The following is a 14,912-nucleotide window of genomic DNA, read 5'->3' as shown; positions in this document are numbered from 1 at the left end:
AGAGAGAGAGAGAGAGAGAGAAACAGAGACAGAGACAGAGACAGACAGAGAGACAGAGAGAGTAGGGGAGAAATGGAGAGAGAGAGAAAGAAGGGTGGGGGTGGAGAAGAGTGTTTTGTACAGTCATGACCATCTACCGAATCCCTGTTTTGTACCGATATTTGCCACATTTTTCTTCTTTCTTCTCCTAATACTATGTTACTCTTGTCAATCTTGTTGGTAAGGTGCTTTTAAAATATTTTTGTAACTTTGATTTTCTGCCTTTCTCTTTCAGGCAGCCGGAGCCTAATCGCCACATATCAGGTATACTGGTTGTGATACGGAATATGATAGACCTATTTTTTTTTTACATGTTATGATGAAAACATTAGAATATATGTGATTTAGTATAGGAGAGAGGCAAATGTTCGTTCGGACCCTTTGGTAGGTTCTTGATGGATCATATTCAATAAATGGAAATTTAAACTTTTATATTGATTGGCATTAAAGTGATTTGAAGTATTTTGCAATTATGCTTAGACTTTTTTTTATTGAGAAGAAAAAAGGAGAGAGAGGGATGTATGGTAAGGGGTAGAGAGAGCGAGAGAGTGAGAGAGAGAAAGAGTTATTATGTGTCTGCATGTGTGTGTGTGTGTTTGTGTATGTGTGTGTGTTTGTCTAGTGGAGAAAGATCTTTTTAAAAAATCAACCAAGTTCAATATTATATTTTTGTGACCCTCAACGAAGAAAAGAACGGGAACTTTTGCACACAGCCAGAATCAATAAAAAACGTGCCAAAGACAAGGGACATTTTCTTCTCATAAAGCTGCAACCTGCAATGTAAACAGAAATCCCCCATTATTTCAAAACTACTCCCAACATTAATCAAGCAGATAGATTAATAATTTAATTAATGTAAGATAGAAATTATAGCACAATAATGCATCATGGATATGTTTTTCTGTTGTTATGGAGGCACAAAGAAGCCCAAGATGAACTGCCTTGTAAAAAGAAATCTCCCATCATTTCGAAACTACTTATAGCGATAATAAAAAAGATAGATTAACTCCACAATAGTGCTTCATGGATGTTTTTTCTCAGTTGTATGCTTCTCAGGAAGTTGAGGTTATTTCAGAATGCTCTCAGGTCTGCTGGGGTAATAGTGTAGATTGTGAAGCGCATAGAGCTTGCTGTTGAGCGGGATTTTGCGCTTTTCAAAAATGCTGTCTATTAATATTAATGTCATTGTGTGGGCTCAGAGAGTCCCAAGACCTGCCATGTAAAAAGAAATCTCCCATCTTTTCAAGACTATTTATAGCATTAATCAAATAGGCAGATCAATAACACAATATAAGATAAGATAAGATAAGATAATACTTTATTATCTCGGAGGGAAATCTTTCTTGGCTATTGCGTCATGGATGTTTTTTTGTCTGTTGTCTGGTGCGGGCACAGAGGAGCCCAAGACCAACTGCCACCACCACAAGAACTGCACGCTGTCCGTGTCCGAGAAGTTTGTGCCCATCTTCCCCCCCAGCGTGTCGCCGAGCCCCGCCTGGGTCAACAACAACCAGAGGCCGCCCATGAGGTTTGACAGTGAGTACTCCGGTCCCCTCCTCTCCCCAACTCCCCAACCCTAATCTTTCATAAGGTTTTACAGTGAGTACTCATGAGGGAGAGAGTGGCTGCCCCTCCCCCTCCCCAACCCTTCAATCACCCATGAGGTTTGACATTGACTGGTTTTCCACCCCACCCTCTCCCTGTAGTGTTTATATATAATCTATGATTTCATCTAGACAGTTTTGGTGTACTCTGGAGGGAGAGAGTGACCCCCCCCCCCCTTCCATGCCCTCCCCTTCAGTAGTGTTTGTATATTTATGCTTACATTGAGACAGTTCTTGTTTTTTATTGGGGGGGGGGGGTTCAGTTTGACTTTACTTGTTAGGGCTGGCATTGACAAAGTGGGGGACAATGTTCCAGAAGAAAGAAAGGGACGAAATATCTGAGATTACCTATTTTCTCCTTGAGAGTTGGCGGTTGTCTTGGAGAGCTTTGATGGTTGTTGCTTCTTAGAGCTTTCTTCTCAAACTGCTGTGTCCCTTCTTTGATGTTCGTGAGCTTTTAAAAATGATTCTCATACTCATACTCATAATTAAATAAATACAAATGGAAATTCTGTTGGGTTAATTAATATTATTATCATGATGCAACTAAGTTCTTAGAGGGAAGTTAGTACAGTAGTCATGTCGTCTACTCTGTCTCTCAGATGGTTCGCTGGTCAACCCCAATCACCACATTCAATGTCAAGGTCACATGGACTATGACATTATGCGCTGGTACAACGCGAACCGTCGCCCACGTAGCCGAGTGTCGACTGCTAAAGAGGACCGGTCAATGTCGCCCATTCTGAACGGGCCGGGGCTGTCGCGGGGGGAGAAGCGGTACCTGACCAGCATCGCCAAGATCTACAGCGTGAGCGACATGAGGGCTCAGAAACAGGAACAATACACGCAGCTGATGTGGAAGGAGGTCAATAAAGGTGAGGGAATATAAACACACACTTACACACACACACACACACACACACACACACACACACACACACACACACACACACACACACAGACATGCACACAGAAACAGAGCAATACACACAGCTTATGTGGAAGGAGGTCAATAAAGGTGAGGGACTACAAACACACACATACACACGTATGTGCGCGCGCACACACACACACACACACACACACACACACACACACACACACACACACATATAAGTCTAGCATTCACATTGCGAAACACGCACATAGCAAACAGATTTTCACATCCAAAATTTCTTCTAGTACATGTTTATTCTTTGTACTGAAAATGCCCAAAAAAGAAATTTGTACATAATGAATTAGAATGAAAAAATTCCTGCATCTCTCCAATGTTGCTATATGCGAGCTAAACTGTACACATTACATACATTTACAATGATGGCTGTGTCAAATCTCCCATCAGACTGAAGACTTCAGAAGGAAAATCCTAAGAAAGTGAAACAACTTGGAAAAATGGAAAACCTCAGGGAGTGGCTCGTGGAGTCAGATAACTTGAGGAAGACAGTGTGTCAGTTGTCCTGGTCAAACGTATATGTGAGGCATCGAGGTGAAATCAGATGCTCGTGAAAATAATGAAATCTGAGAAATCGGCATTTTTCGGCCAGATAGGAAATTTTTTTAAATTTTTCTTTTTTAGCTCGACACCTTGTATGTCCATTCAAAAACACTTTTATGTATTTTTGGGCATATAGTTATTAATATCATCTTAAAGCATGTTTATTTGTCTTGTATTTAGGGAAAAAAATACCCATCTATTTTGAATAGAAGTCGAGATACTTGCAATTGAAAAAGGTGGGTTGCCTTATTGTACTACTATGAGAAGTAAAATTAGTGATAAAATGGCCGCCAAAGTTTGCTGACTTCCATAGCTTGAGTGTCCTGGAAAACTTGAAATTTACATTTTTTTGTGGTAACATCCCCGCAGAAATAGAACAATTTGCCCAACTCTCAGAAAAAAGGCTGTTTTCTTTGATTTCATTGATTTGACGAGCGCCTGATTTCACCGCCCTGCCTCACATTTGTAGGAGGGACAGCCTATCTCAGTCCTGCAGGACTTTCCTTTCCCTACACATGCAGCACTTTCTGTCTGTCAATTATATATTATTACTATTAATATTGTATAGACAGGCTCGGCCATAAGAGGAAACATAACTTAGAAAAGACTGCCTGAAATACTATAGTTTCAATAGGCAAAGGGACTTGACTCACTCAGTGCTGAGAGATATAGTGGGGAGTTCTCCTCCCTTACTAAGCAGTTTTGTTTCAGTTGTATGTAAGTGGGTGGTTGGTGAGTGCTCTGGTGTGGTTTGCTCCTTCTTCCCTATCAAACATCTATCGTCCTTATCTCCCCTCCTTCTTTTTTATTTTTTGTTACTCTTTTGTAACACATTTAATCTTTGGGCGCTCATATGACCTTATGCAGTTGCGAGCACCGTAAAACCTCTTCCAAACTTTTTAACAAGTTGTATGTTATTGATTTGCACACGAAATTATTTTTTTCTTTGAGGGGTGGGGGGTCTATGATATTTCTGAAAAAAGAAATGCCTGACATTGTAAATCACATCTCTATGTTCACATTGATCAGGTATTGCGAGTTACCACGGACATACTGGAGATGAAAAGGTGCAGGTCCCTCATTGCCACCAGCTGGCAAATGTGTATATATATATAAAATACAATATATAAATATATGCATGTAGTTTTCTCACTCTCCCGACGGTGGTCACTTTCTGTGTCGTCACTGACAGTACTTAGTGTCACTTGTCACTTATACATTCCCCTCTAGGTCTGAGTCAAAGACAATAGAACTGAACACTTCACAATTCTTGGAAGTTGCACATGCCTGCTTCAAATGAGGGAAGAGAGAAATTCTGACAACGAAAAGAACACAACATAATTACACCAAATCAATAAAAAATTGGGGGGCTGGCAGGTTAAAAAATGTTATATTGACCTTCCATTTAGTGCATGGCACTTGGGTGTGTAATCACTTGATTAGGGCTAGAATAGTAAACATTGTTTCTTCTGTGAAGGCAAAGAGGAAGACGGCATCAGTACTTGTAAACATCTATGTGTTTGTTGCACGTGTGATAGGAACTGTGTGAGGAGAGTTGTCTGTGTCACTGTTCCAGAGAGTTAACGCAAAACCTGCCGGTGTTTTAACTGACCTAGCTGTAAGCTTACTAAGCTACTGTTTATTGGTAGGCAAAAAAGTAACATTGATTACCTTGAAAATAAAATTTAAGTTAAGATTTCCATTTTGCAAACAATTTATTCCTGAAAATATCAGCCTGAAAAGCATAATAACATCTACCTTTTCTCACTAGTGTGTCTTTACCCATTGCTGCCCTTGTGATGGCTATATTTGGTCGCTTTTAAGGACAAGCGGGCTAACCCAGATATTGGGGGTTTCCAGAAATCTTGACCTACACCAAAAGAGGGCATTGCCCTACCTATAGGAGAAGTTTGGTTTCAGCAGTGTGTATTTGTTTGGTTATAGAGAAAACTCTTTTTGTCTTTCAAAGAAACTGAACAAGGGGCAAAAACTTTACCTTCAGTTTTCTCAAACAGCTTTTTATCGGGATAGCCCCCTTGTGCTTAAAAGCGGCCATTTGTAAGTGATACAAAGAAAAGTCTTAATCGCACCATGCTCCTTTTATCCTGATTGAGTCTCGTAAACTTAGTGTGCTGTATCCGTTTAAAAAGTTTGTGAATCCCTTCAAAAATATCAACATAATTGATGTAGACCTATTCTGCTGCTTGAAAAATTGTTGCTTTTGTTCAACTTTTTCCTCCCTTGAGTATTGCATGTCACTGCTTCTATAACGTTTGGCCCATTTCTTGTTTGGTCAGTGTGCCTGATGTTAGCCTGGGGTTGTTTTTTTTGCTTTGTTTTTAAAATGTAGGCCTATAGGTCACTTAGTGTTGACTCAAGATATCTTGTGGGTGGTTGGCGGGTGCTCTGGTGTGGTTTGCTCCTTCTTTCCTATAAAAAATCTATCGTCTCTATCTCCCTTCCTTCTCTTTAGTGTTTGTTACTCTCTTGTAACACCTCTAATCTTCGTCACTTACTTGACCTTATTGAGTTGCAAGTGCCGTAAAACTCTTACTAAAACTAAAACAATAAGATATCTTGAGTTGAGTCCTATGCCTCCTACATTGGAGCTATCCTTGCAGTAAAAGTAGAAGTAGAAGTAGAAGTAAGTTTCACTCATGTACGATATGTCTTCACACTGAACGTAGAGTTAATTTTAGATACATAGACATCATTTATAAACTTACCAGTAGTAACAGAATACAGACCTCACAAACATGATTTACTTTCCTCTCAATTATACGGGAAAATATTCTTGAACTGAGGGAGAAGAACATTTCTTTTTCCCCTGATCTGTTTACGGACTGTTCTTTAAATATTCACAAAATTGATTTCATTCATTTTTTAATATTTCTCATTCGTATTCCTTGTCTTGTCCATCTAACAGGCACGTACAAGTACCGGGACTGGGAGAAATATAACCGTTACCTGGCCACGCCGCGCAAAACACAGTTCGGCCCGTGCGATCCTAACAGGCAGAGTCGCTCACTGTCTGCGCCAGGAGGCCGCAAGCCGAGTCAGAGCCGAGACCCGGACGACGAGTCGAGACCCAACACCACCCAGACCACCACTAAGTACGTCCGCACAGATTTCTCACTTGTTCTTGGAGCAGCAGTTGCTTTGCTAATAACGTACATTCGCTAAAATTTGTGAGGTTTTGAGTATACCTCTGTTGATTTTGTCTGTTACTGGAATAGACTTTAGTTTTAATTATTTGTAAAAAATGATTTCACTTTTTGTTTTCTCACTTTGTTACAAGGATTGTTGTTTCAAACCAGTACAGAAACAAAAATAGTTACGCATTTGAATATCTGTTGCTCATGTAAAATAAGATACATATTCACAGAAATTTATTGTATTCACAAAACTTCTTTATATGTCAGCTGAGAAGCGATAATATTTCCATGTTACATTCTGAATCTTTTCCCGACAATTTTCAGGCCCAATAGATCAGCGAGAGATGCCCAGTCAACATCCTCCTCCAGAGGTCAAAGGCCACGAGAGAGACCCAACGAGAGGAGAGCAGTTGGCAGACAAAACTCTCAAGACACCGGAGCCAAGAAATCTGGCAAAGCTCGAGGTTCAGGGGACTTGACGGGAAAATCTGCCCGGGTGGAGTCCCCGATGCCGCTGAAGTCTCGCGACGCCCTGGCCCCGTCGCCGTCTCTGTCCAGTTTGTCTGACGCCGGGGACAACCAGGAAGACTCCAAGAGGTCGGAACAGAAAGCTAAAACTTCCCCCGTAGTCGACTTGAAACATTCGAAAGAGACGAAAGACACCAAGGCTGAACCCCAACAGAAAACTCAGCCGGAAGATGAAACCCCCCGGGCTACCGACGTAACGATAACGGTGGAGGAAGTGCATGACAGGTCGCTAGGAGATGAGGATGAGAGGTCAAAGATTTCCGCCAGGGACACCCACGAACAACGAGGCAACGCAGTCGAGTATCATCCGACGTACGGAGATATCGGGGGACAGGACGAGAGGTCGAGAGAAAAGGACGGGTCGGAGCAGGAGCCTCGGACATCCACAAAAGAAACGTACCAGCCCGCCAAGAGTCCCAGCAAATTGGAAGAAAGTAAGAAGGAAGAAAAGAAAGGAACAGAGCAGCCGAAGCAACAGGCAACATCTGGGGAGAAAGGGGAAGGGACGGGCAAGAAGGGGGTCGTTGCTACGGCAACGAGCAGTGTGGAAGCTAAGCAGAGTGTGGAGGAGAAGAAAGAGAAAGGTTCTGGTGAGTTTTAGCCGTAATAAAATAATTTATTAGAGGCTGCATGAAGACTACAGAATATACAGGGTGATCCAAACAAAACTATACAACTTGTTTTGTAAATATCTTCCAGCATACTGAAGTTTTGTGTTTCAGATTTGAACGGAATATTTAGAACCCAAAAGGAATTTGTCTGGTATTCATTTTAGATAATTCCATTGAATGATTATGCTGCCCATGTGCCTTCTGCAGGAATACCTTAAGCTTGTGGTTTAGACTATCGTATGTATCGCTTTTGACCTTCACTACAGTCATGACTTACTGATAACAGTCTTGCTTTGCTGTCACTTCATCTTTGGAATGTTTTTACCAAATAATAATGAAGATTTTTAAAAAAGAAATCAACAATACACAAAATGACAATATAGACAGTCCACGCACTGTAGCTAGCTGCCAGTGTGTAGTGCCCCCCCCCGGTTTGATCTACAGAAGAAAGGACGAACATAAAAACAGCTGTGTGGCGTATTTTCTTGCCTGTTGTGATAACTGAGTGTGTTGTCTTTGTGTGTCTGTCTGTCCGTCCTACAGATGGCGCTCAGGACACGTCTGGGGAGCAAGATGGGGGAGACTCGTTTGCCGAGGATGGACCAGAGCTGAAGCAACACGTACACAGGTAAACACAACTGTTTATGACACGTACACAGGTAAACACAACTGTTTATGACACGTACACAGGTAAACACAACTGTTTATGTCACGTACACAGGTAAACACAACTGTTTATGACACGTACACAGGTAAACACAACTGTTTATGTCACGTACACAGGTAAACACAACTGTTTATGACTCGTACACAGGTAAACACAACTGTTTATGACACGTACACAGGTAAACAGAGTTGTGTCACGGCACGGTGGAATCGCACGCTCGTCAATTATTGTGCATGTGGGGCTATTGGTATCCACATAAAGCTTGTTCATTTGTCTATATTTCTATGAAAAAAATGCCCATCTATCTTGGATGGATGTCGAGATATTTGCATTTGAAGAAGTTGGGGTATTCTGGTTTTAGGGGTAAAATTAGAGAGAAAATGGCTGCCAAAGTTTAGTAACTTCAATAGCTTGAGAGTCCTTGAAAACTGAAAAGTTACATATTTTGTGCCTTTAATTAAGTTTTTCGTCAAATTCACACGAAAATGTGTTTTTATATGGACATAAAAAGCTTTGAGCAAAAAAATAAAAATTAGAAAAAAATTGCCAAAGTGACGTAAAAATGCCTGATTCTTTGATTTCACTATTTTGCCGAGCGCCTGATTTGACCACGATGCCTCGCAATTGTTTATGAGTGAACAAGCTGGACAAGTTAAAGACGACAGAAATATTTCCAGTAATGAAGATTTTGATAGGGTAAGGAAAAGTTCAACTAATATCCATTGTAAGTTTTTTTTTCTCAAAAATACAGGGCGCTAAAGTTCTTCTGAGTTCTTGGAGATGATTTGCTTCTCTAGCTGAGATGTGAAAAAAACCTTCTTATTGTGTTTAAAGGTCTTGAACATCTAGCTCTCACTAACAAAAATTGAAGGCCAGCGAGGCAGGGGTAGGCCCGGAGCAACCTACTTGGGGAACCTGAACAAGTGGGTGACAGGAAAAGATCAGGGAAAAGTAGCTTTTTTAAGAGCATTCGAGCAAAGGAATGAATGGAGAAACATGATCGCCGATGTCTGTCGCAGATCTGGCACTGGATGATGGTGATGATGATGATGATGATGATGATAATGATGATAATGATGATGATGATGATGATGATGATGATGATGATGATGATGATGATGATGATGATGGTGATGATTGTGTTTACAGGACACTTATAGTAGTGCAAAAACTTTGTAACAGATACTTGTTTTAGGGAGTGAACTATCGTGACATTTTAGTATAAAGTCTGGTTGTGTCAGTTATGTAATATTGGTAGCATGGCTTCAACAGTTTGTCTGATTTATTATGGTTTCAGAATTATGTGAGGCAGCGTGGTGGAATCAGGCTCTCGTCAATTTTTGGGTATATTGAGTTATCGGAATCATCTTAAAGCTTGTTCATTTGTCTTGCTTCCAATGAAAAAATTACCCATCCATCTTCAATAGAAATGGAGATATTTTGGATTGAAGGAGGTGGGGGTCAACTGATTTGAGAAGAAACATTAGCGAAAAAATGGCCGCCAAAGCTAGGCAAATTCCAAAGCTGGAGAGTCCATGGAGACTGTAAATTTATATTTTTGTGCCTTTAATCAACGTTTTCGGTGAAATCCTCAAAGGAATGTGTTTGTAAATGGACATAAAAGGTGTTGAGCCAAAAAACAAAAATTTGATAAAAATTGCTAAGCAGGGAGAAAACTGCTGTTTTCTTCGATTTCATTATTTTGACGAGAGCCTGACTCCACCACGCTGCCTCACATATGTTTTTGTATCTTTTTTTTGTTTTGTTTTGCAACCAGCCCATCTCAACTTAACAAATGTGCAGCTTCAATGGGTGCTACTGGGGTGTGTGTTTTGGCCAGATTTTGTACATTTCATTGTTCATCTCATTATTGAGTATTATATGTGCTTTCATTTTAACATAAGTTCGTAAACTTTTTTTGTCTCATTATTGAGTATTATATGTGCTTTCATTTTAACATAAGTTCGTAAACTTTTTTTTTGTCTCATTATTGAGTATTATATTTGCTTTCATTTTAACATAAGTTCGTAAACTTTTTTTGTCTCATTGTTGAGTATTATATTTGCTTTCAATTTAACGTGTCGTAAACTTTTTTTGTCTCATTGTTGAGTATTATATTTGCTTTCAATTTAACGTGTCGTAAACTTTTTTTGCTTTAGGGAAGGCAAAGACAGACCTTTGTCGCGACTTGGCGGGAGAGAGCAGTTTTTGTCTCATTGTTGAGTATTATATTTGCTTTCAATTTAACGTGTCGTAAACTTTTTTTGTCTCATTGTTGAGTATTATATTTGCTTTCATTTTAACATAAGTTCGTAAACTTTTTTTGTCTCATTGTTGAGTATTATATTTGCTTTCAATTTAACATTTCGTAAACTTTTTTTGTCTCATTGTTGAGTATTATATTTGCTTTCAATTTAACATTTCGTAAACTTTTTTTGTCTCATTGTTGAGTATTATATTTGCTTTCAATTTAACATTTCGTAAACTTTTTTTGCTTTAGGGAAGGCAAAGACAGACCTTTGTCGCGACTTGGCGGGAGAGAGCAGCTCATGGTGGTCAAGAAAGGTAGGTGGAAGGTTTCTCAGTGATCTTTTCAAAGTTTTAGTTAGTGTTTTACAGCACTTGCAACACAATAAGGTCATGTTGTTGTTGTTTTCAAATCTGTTTAGCTGCGAGCATTTCGCTCTCAATAAAGTCATATAAGTGCCGAAGATAAGAGGTGTTACAAGAGAGTAACATACACAAAAAAGAAGGAGCACAGATAAGGACGATAGATGTTTGATAGGAAAGCAAGAAGCACACCACATCAAAGTATTCTAAAACGTGAAGAATACAACCCCGGGCGTACAAAATGACCCCAGGACATACGGATTGGGTTAATAACTTTATCGAGTCATGTTTTGTCTTGACGTTCTTTATCCCCACAGAAAACGAGAACTCGGACGACGACTACTCGGACGACGATGAAGAGTCTCACAGAAGCCGAAGCAAGGTGGAGGAGTCAACAGACCAGGCCCGGGGCGGTCACACAGAGCCGAACCAGACGACACATGACCAGAAAACTGACGGCCGGGACAATGGTGCTCTCGCTGACAACAGCGGCGGCGTGCGGGGTGGTCAAGACGCGTCACAGCCACACACAGACGACCACTACAGCGAAGGAAGTTCCAGACCCACGGAGGAAAGCAACACAGGGGGTGCCGGGGGCTCAGGCAAGCTCGGGGAAACCGTCCAGCCAGCGACACCGACGGAGGCTAGCAGTGTGAGTCAGGAGAAGCCGAGCGATATCTCAACCATCGAATACTAGATCTAGACCATTCTCCAACTTTTTTTATCATTGTTTACACAGGGTACAATCTGAAAATAGCATGTTCTGTCAATGATTTAATGATATGTAGACAAGTTCTGTCCATGGTTTATGATTTAATGATTTATAGACATGTTCTGTTAATGATTGAATGACTTATACAGAGTTGACACCCAGAAAGAGTTGACAGATACAGATCAAGGCGAGGTATACAGTCATCCACTGAAATACATACATCATCAAGAACATGGACAATTACTGACTTTTCACTTAGCTTTGACTTGAATATGAGGAGAAAATTGTCGAAAGAGGTGAGTTTGAGTCTAACATTAACAATGTCACAGACAAGACAGAACCTTTACAGGAGGTTTGAGCTCCAGCACATGGTGAGGATCTGAAACATGTTAGGCATATGTGGTCACTTTTAAGGACAAGCGGGCTAACAGATTTCGGGGGTTTCCAGAAATCTTGACCTACTCCAAAAGTGGGCATTTCCTTACCTGTAAGAGGAGTTTTGTTTCATTGGTGTGTATATTTGTTTGGTTATAGAGAAAACTCTCCTTGTCTTTAAAAGAAACTGAATAAGGTCAAAAACTTAACCTTCAATTTTCTCTAAACAGCATTTTTCAGGATAGCCCCCTTGTGCTTAAAAGCGACCTATCTTGTAAATATACAGGTCACATTAACACTTTGCAGTCACTTGGCACAATAATGCACCAGTGAAAATCATCCGTTCCTGTCACCTGGTGCAGTTCTGTGCCAGGCCCGAGAAGTCTGTTGCAGTCGCTCTCCTGACTGGGTGACCAGATGGGGTAGTTTGTACTGCTGGCTGTGTGACTGCAAAGTGCTAATATATTGTATTACTGATTTATAGATTTGTGGGTGTGAGTGATTTGTTTACCTGTGTAGAGGTGTAAGCTTTTGTGTAGAGATGTTAGAGATGTTCTTTCAGGCTCTCAGCTTTGGGGAAAAAAACAGTATTCTTTAGAAACCTGTAGCTGACATATATATATATATATATACACACGAGATATATACATATACATTCATTCCTACAAACTAACCCTGCCCCCTGGAACAAAGCCTCATATATGCACATATGCCTGGACACAACTTGCATAAGTTCAGTCAAACAGAACGAAACAACCGAAAAAATCTCAACACCTAGATTAGGCTGTTGGAGATGGTGTCATCATGTTCTTCTAGTTAACTCTTTATCTCCGTGGGGGAGGACCCTTTTTGGTACTAAATCTAAAAATGATAAAAATGTTACTAAATTGGTCTTTAAATCAAATCAAGTGAACCTATTTTGATAGTTCTTCGTCTAATGAATGAACTCCCGGTTAAAGAGATCTGTTTTTGGCAATTGCGGAAAATTAATTTGATGTGGAAGTCGTCGTAAAGGAATGTGCCCGAGCCGCTGTCGGCATTTCACTGGCACTGTGGTTCCGACCGAGAGCTGCTGGGAGTGGCTTGCCGGAGATAAAGAGTTAATTTCACCAATGTGGAAAATGTGTCGGAAAAGGGAAATGTGACTTCAGCTACTGGTGCCCTTATATTGACAAGGCCAATCTGTAACAAAACAAATCCAGAAAGATTTATCGCTACAGCATTAAAACAATTATAGATAATGTGCCTTGAGTATTGGTAAAGCATTTTACGTAGTTTATGCATTTATGTCAATCATTAACAACCTATATATATATATGCATTTAGATATTTCTGAAAGTTATTGTCGGAGGCTCTTCTTAGAATCAGGAAGTAGAGATGTGCCTTTGTGTTGTTCATGACTTTTACATCATGTTCGTCTGTGAAACTACGTGCCTACATAAGGGCGCTTGGACTATAGATTATGTGTTTACATGAGGGCTTTTGGACTATACATTGTGAAAAAATGAACTTTAATGAAACATTTTTATTGTGCTAGAAAACTTGTCTTCTGAATGGTACATTTTTGTGGGTATTGATGGAAAGTCTGTGTCAGGTTTCTTTGTAAATACATATGGAGTAACTTTTGTTGTTTTTAAAAAAAAAAATCATCTTTCAGGAGAGTTTGAGTATACAATAGTGAACTCTTTCTATCATCAGAAGGAAATCCCATGTGCTCATTAATCTGTCTCACATTGACATAGCCTTTCATAAAGGCCTACAGTAATATTTTAAAAAATTGTCTTTGCATGTTCTTGATGTACAGATATATATCTCCTTGAATGTTGGAATAACACTTTCAGGTAATGCAGTTTTTAGATCTATATTGATCAGCCAAAAACCTTTACTCTCCGCCCATTGCTGTCTCAGATGGCTGTATGTCACATTTTTGGTGACAAGCCAGGTTTGATAACACATTTTTTTTTTTACATAAGTTTGTTATCAAACGTCATTCCATGAAACTTGCCTGTGATATGATCTACCCAGTTTTCTGTCTCATGCATATGAATGCAGATTATGTGATAATAATTCATTTGTGTTCATATATTATTTACTTAGCTGCCTTCTCAGATTGCTGCGTCAAGTATTTTGTGATATAGAAATCTGTTTTATTGTAAAGATACAATAGTATTATTCTTTTACCAAGCTTTGAAAACTTTCTGAAATCATGGAATTTCTTAAGAAGCCCATAAGTGATTATTTTGAATATTTACTAAGTTAAGAGCAAAGATGTTATGAAATGATATTCATACTAGATCTAAGCATCATTGATGAATAGATAAAATAAAATAATGATGTTGATAAACTGTTATAGAAAAAAAAGAACAGGATCTGCCATGTTCGATGTAAGATATTTTTGGTGTGGAGTGTGGAGTTTATGCAACCCAAGCGAACGATGCAGAGATATAGCCCATCTACTGCTTCTCTTGTGTTCTCAATCATTATGTGAACAATAAAGTAATGAACGACAAAATATTGTTTGAGTTTTCTGACTTTTTAGGGTAAAAAAAAAAAAAGAAAACTTTAATACCTCAAGATTTTGGGCACGAGTCAAAAGTGCGGTGGATGGTAGTTCATGTTGTATGCATACTGTCGATAGACAAGTAGTGAATGAAGCTAGATCTATGTAGGCCTACTCTGTACTGAGTTGTAAATGTAGTAAGGGGTCGATTTTCTCCTTGCTCTGTATCAGAGAGCTAGATGATGTTGACATTAATGTGGTAGAGTTTCGCGTGGAGAGTTGCTATACCTCTATACCTCTAACTCTATATCTCTTGCTCAATACCTTGATACCTCTAGTTGTATATTTCTACATACTTGACATTGAAGAGTGTCGTAAAACTTGTGTGATACCTTCTGTTGTAGGAGAGATAACAGGCAGCCTGTGTTCTCAAGTCCTGATTTAACTTGTAAACGTAACACTATATATAATATATATACTAGTACTAGCTGGGGTACCTCGTTCAATGAACAGACTTTAAAGAATCGATTGTCAAGTCATTGTGGAAACTGTGTGCACTGCTTGTGAATGGAAGCTTCACTTGTTTATATATAATGGAGTTTTAGAAAACAGACTT

At 39.5% G+C, this 14,912-nt stretch overlaps 1 protein-coding gene across 1 annotated transcript in view; it reads left to right on the top strand.

Moving 5' to 3' along the window:
- The window catches only part of LOC101859372 (protein starmaker), a gene marked incomplete in the record, with an annotated part of 21,162 nt that extends 9,272 nt beyond the window's left edge, over window positions 1–11,890 (top strand). The window contains 8 exon segments of the mRNA XM_013090088.1: window positions 275–303; window positions 1,435–1,575; window positions 2,246–2,518; window positions 6,065–6,251; window positions 6,618–7,411; window positions 7,976–8,060; window positions 10,600–10,664; window positions 11,027–11,890. Coding sequence (XP_012945542.1) covers window positions 275–303; window positions 1,435–1,575; window positions 2,246–2,518; window positions 6,065–6,251; window positions 6,618–7,411; window positions 7,976–8,060; window positions 10,600–10,664; window positions 11,027–11,406 — 1,954 coding nt within the window.
- Between the last annotated feature and the right edge of the window lie 3,022 nt (window positions 11,891–14,912).

Source organism: Aplysia californica, unplaced genomic scaffold, assembly GCF_000002075.1.
Source record: "Aplysia californica isolate F4 #8 unplaced genomic scaffold, AplCal3.0 scaffold01138, whole genome shotgun sequence".
Lineage (NCBI taxonomy): Eukaryota > Metazoa > Mollusca > Gastropoda > Aplysiida > Aplysiidae > Aplysia > Aplysia californica.
Note: the sequence above shows the minus strand (reverse complement) of the source record. Positions and strands in the feature narration are given on the sequence as shown.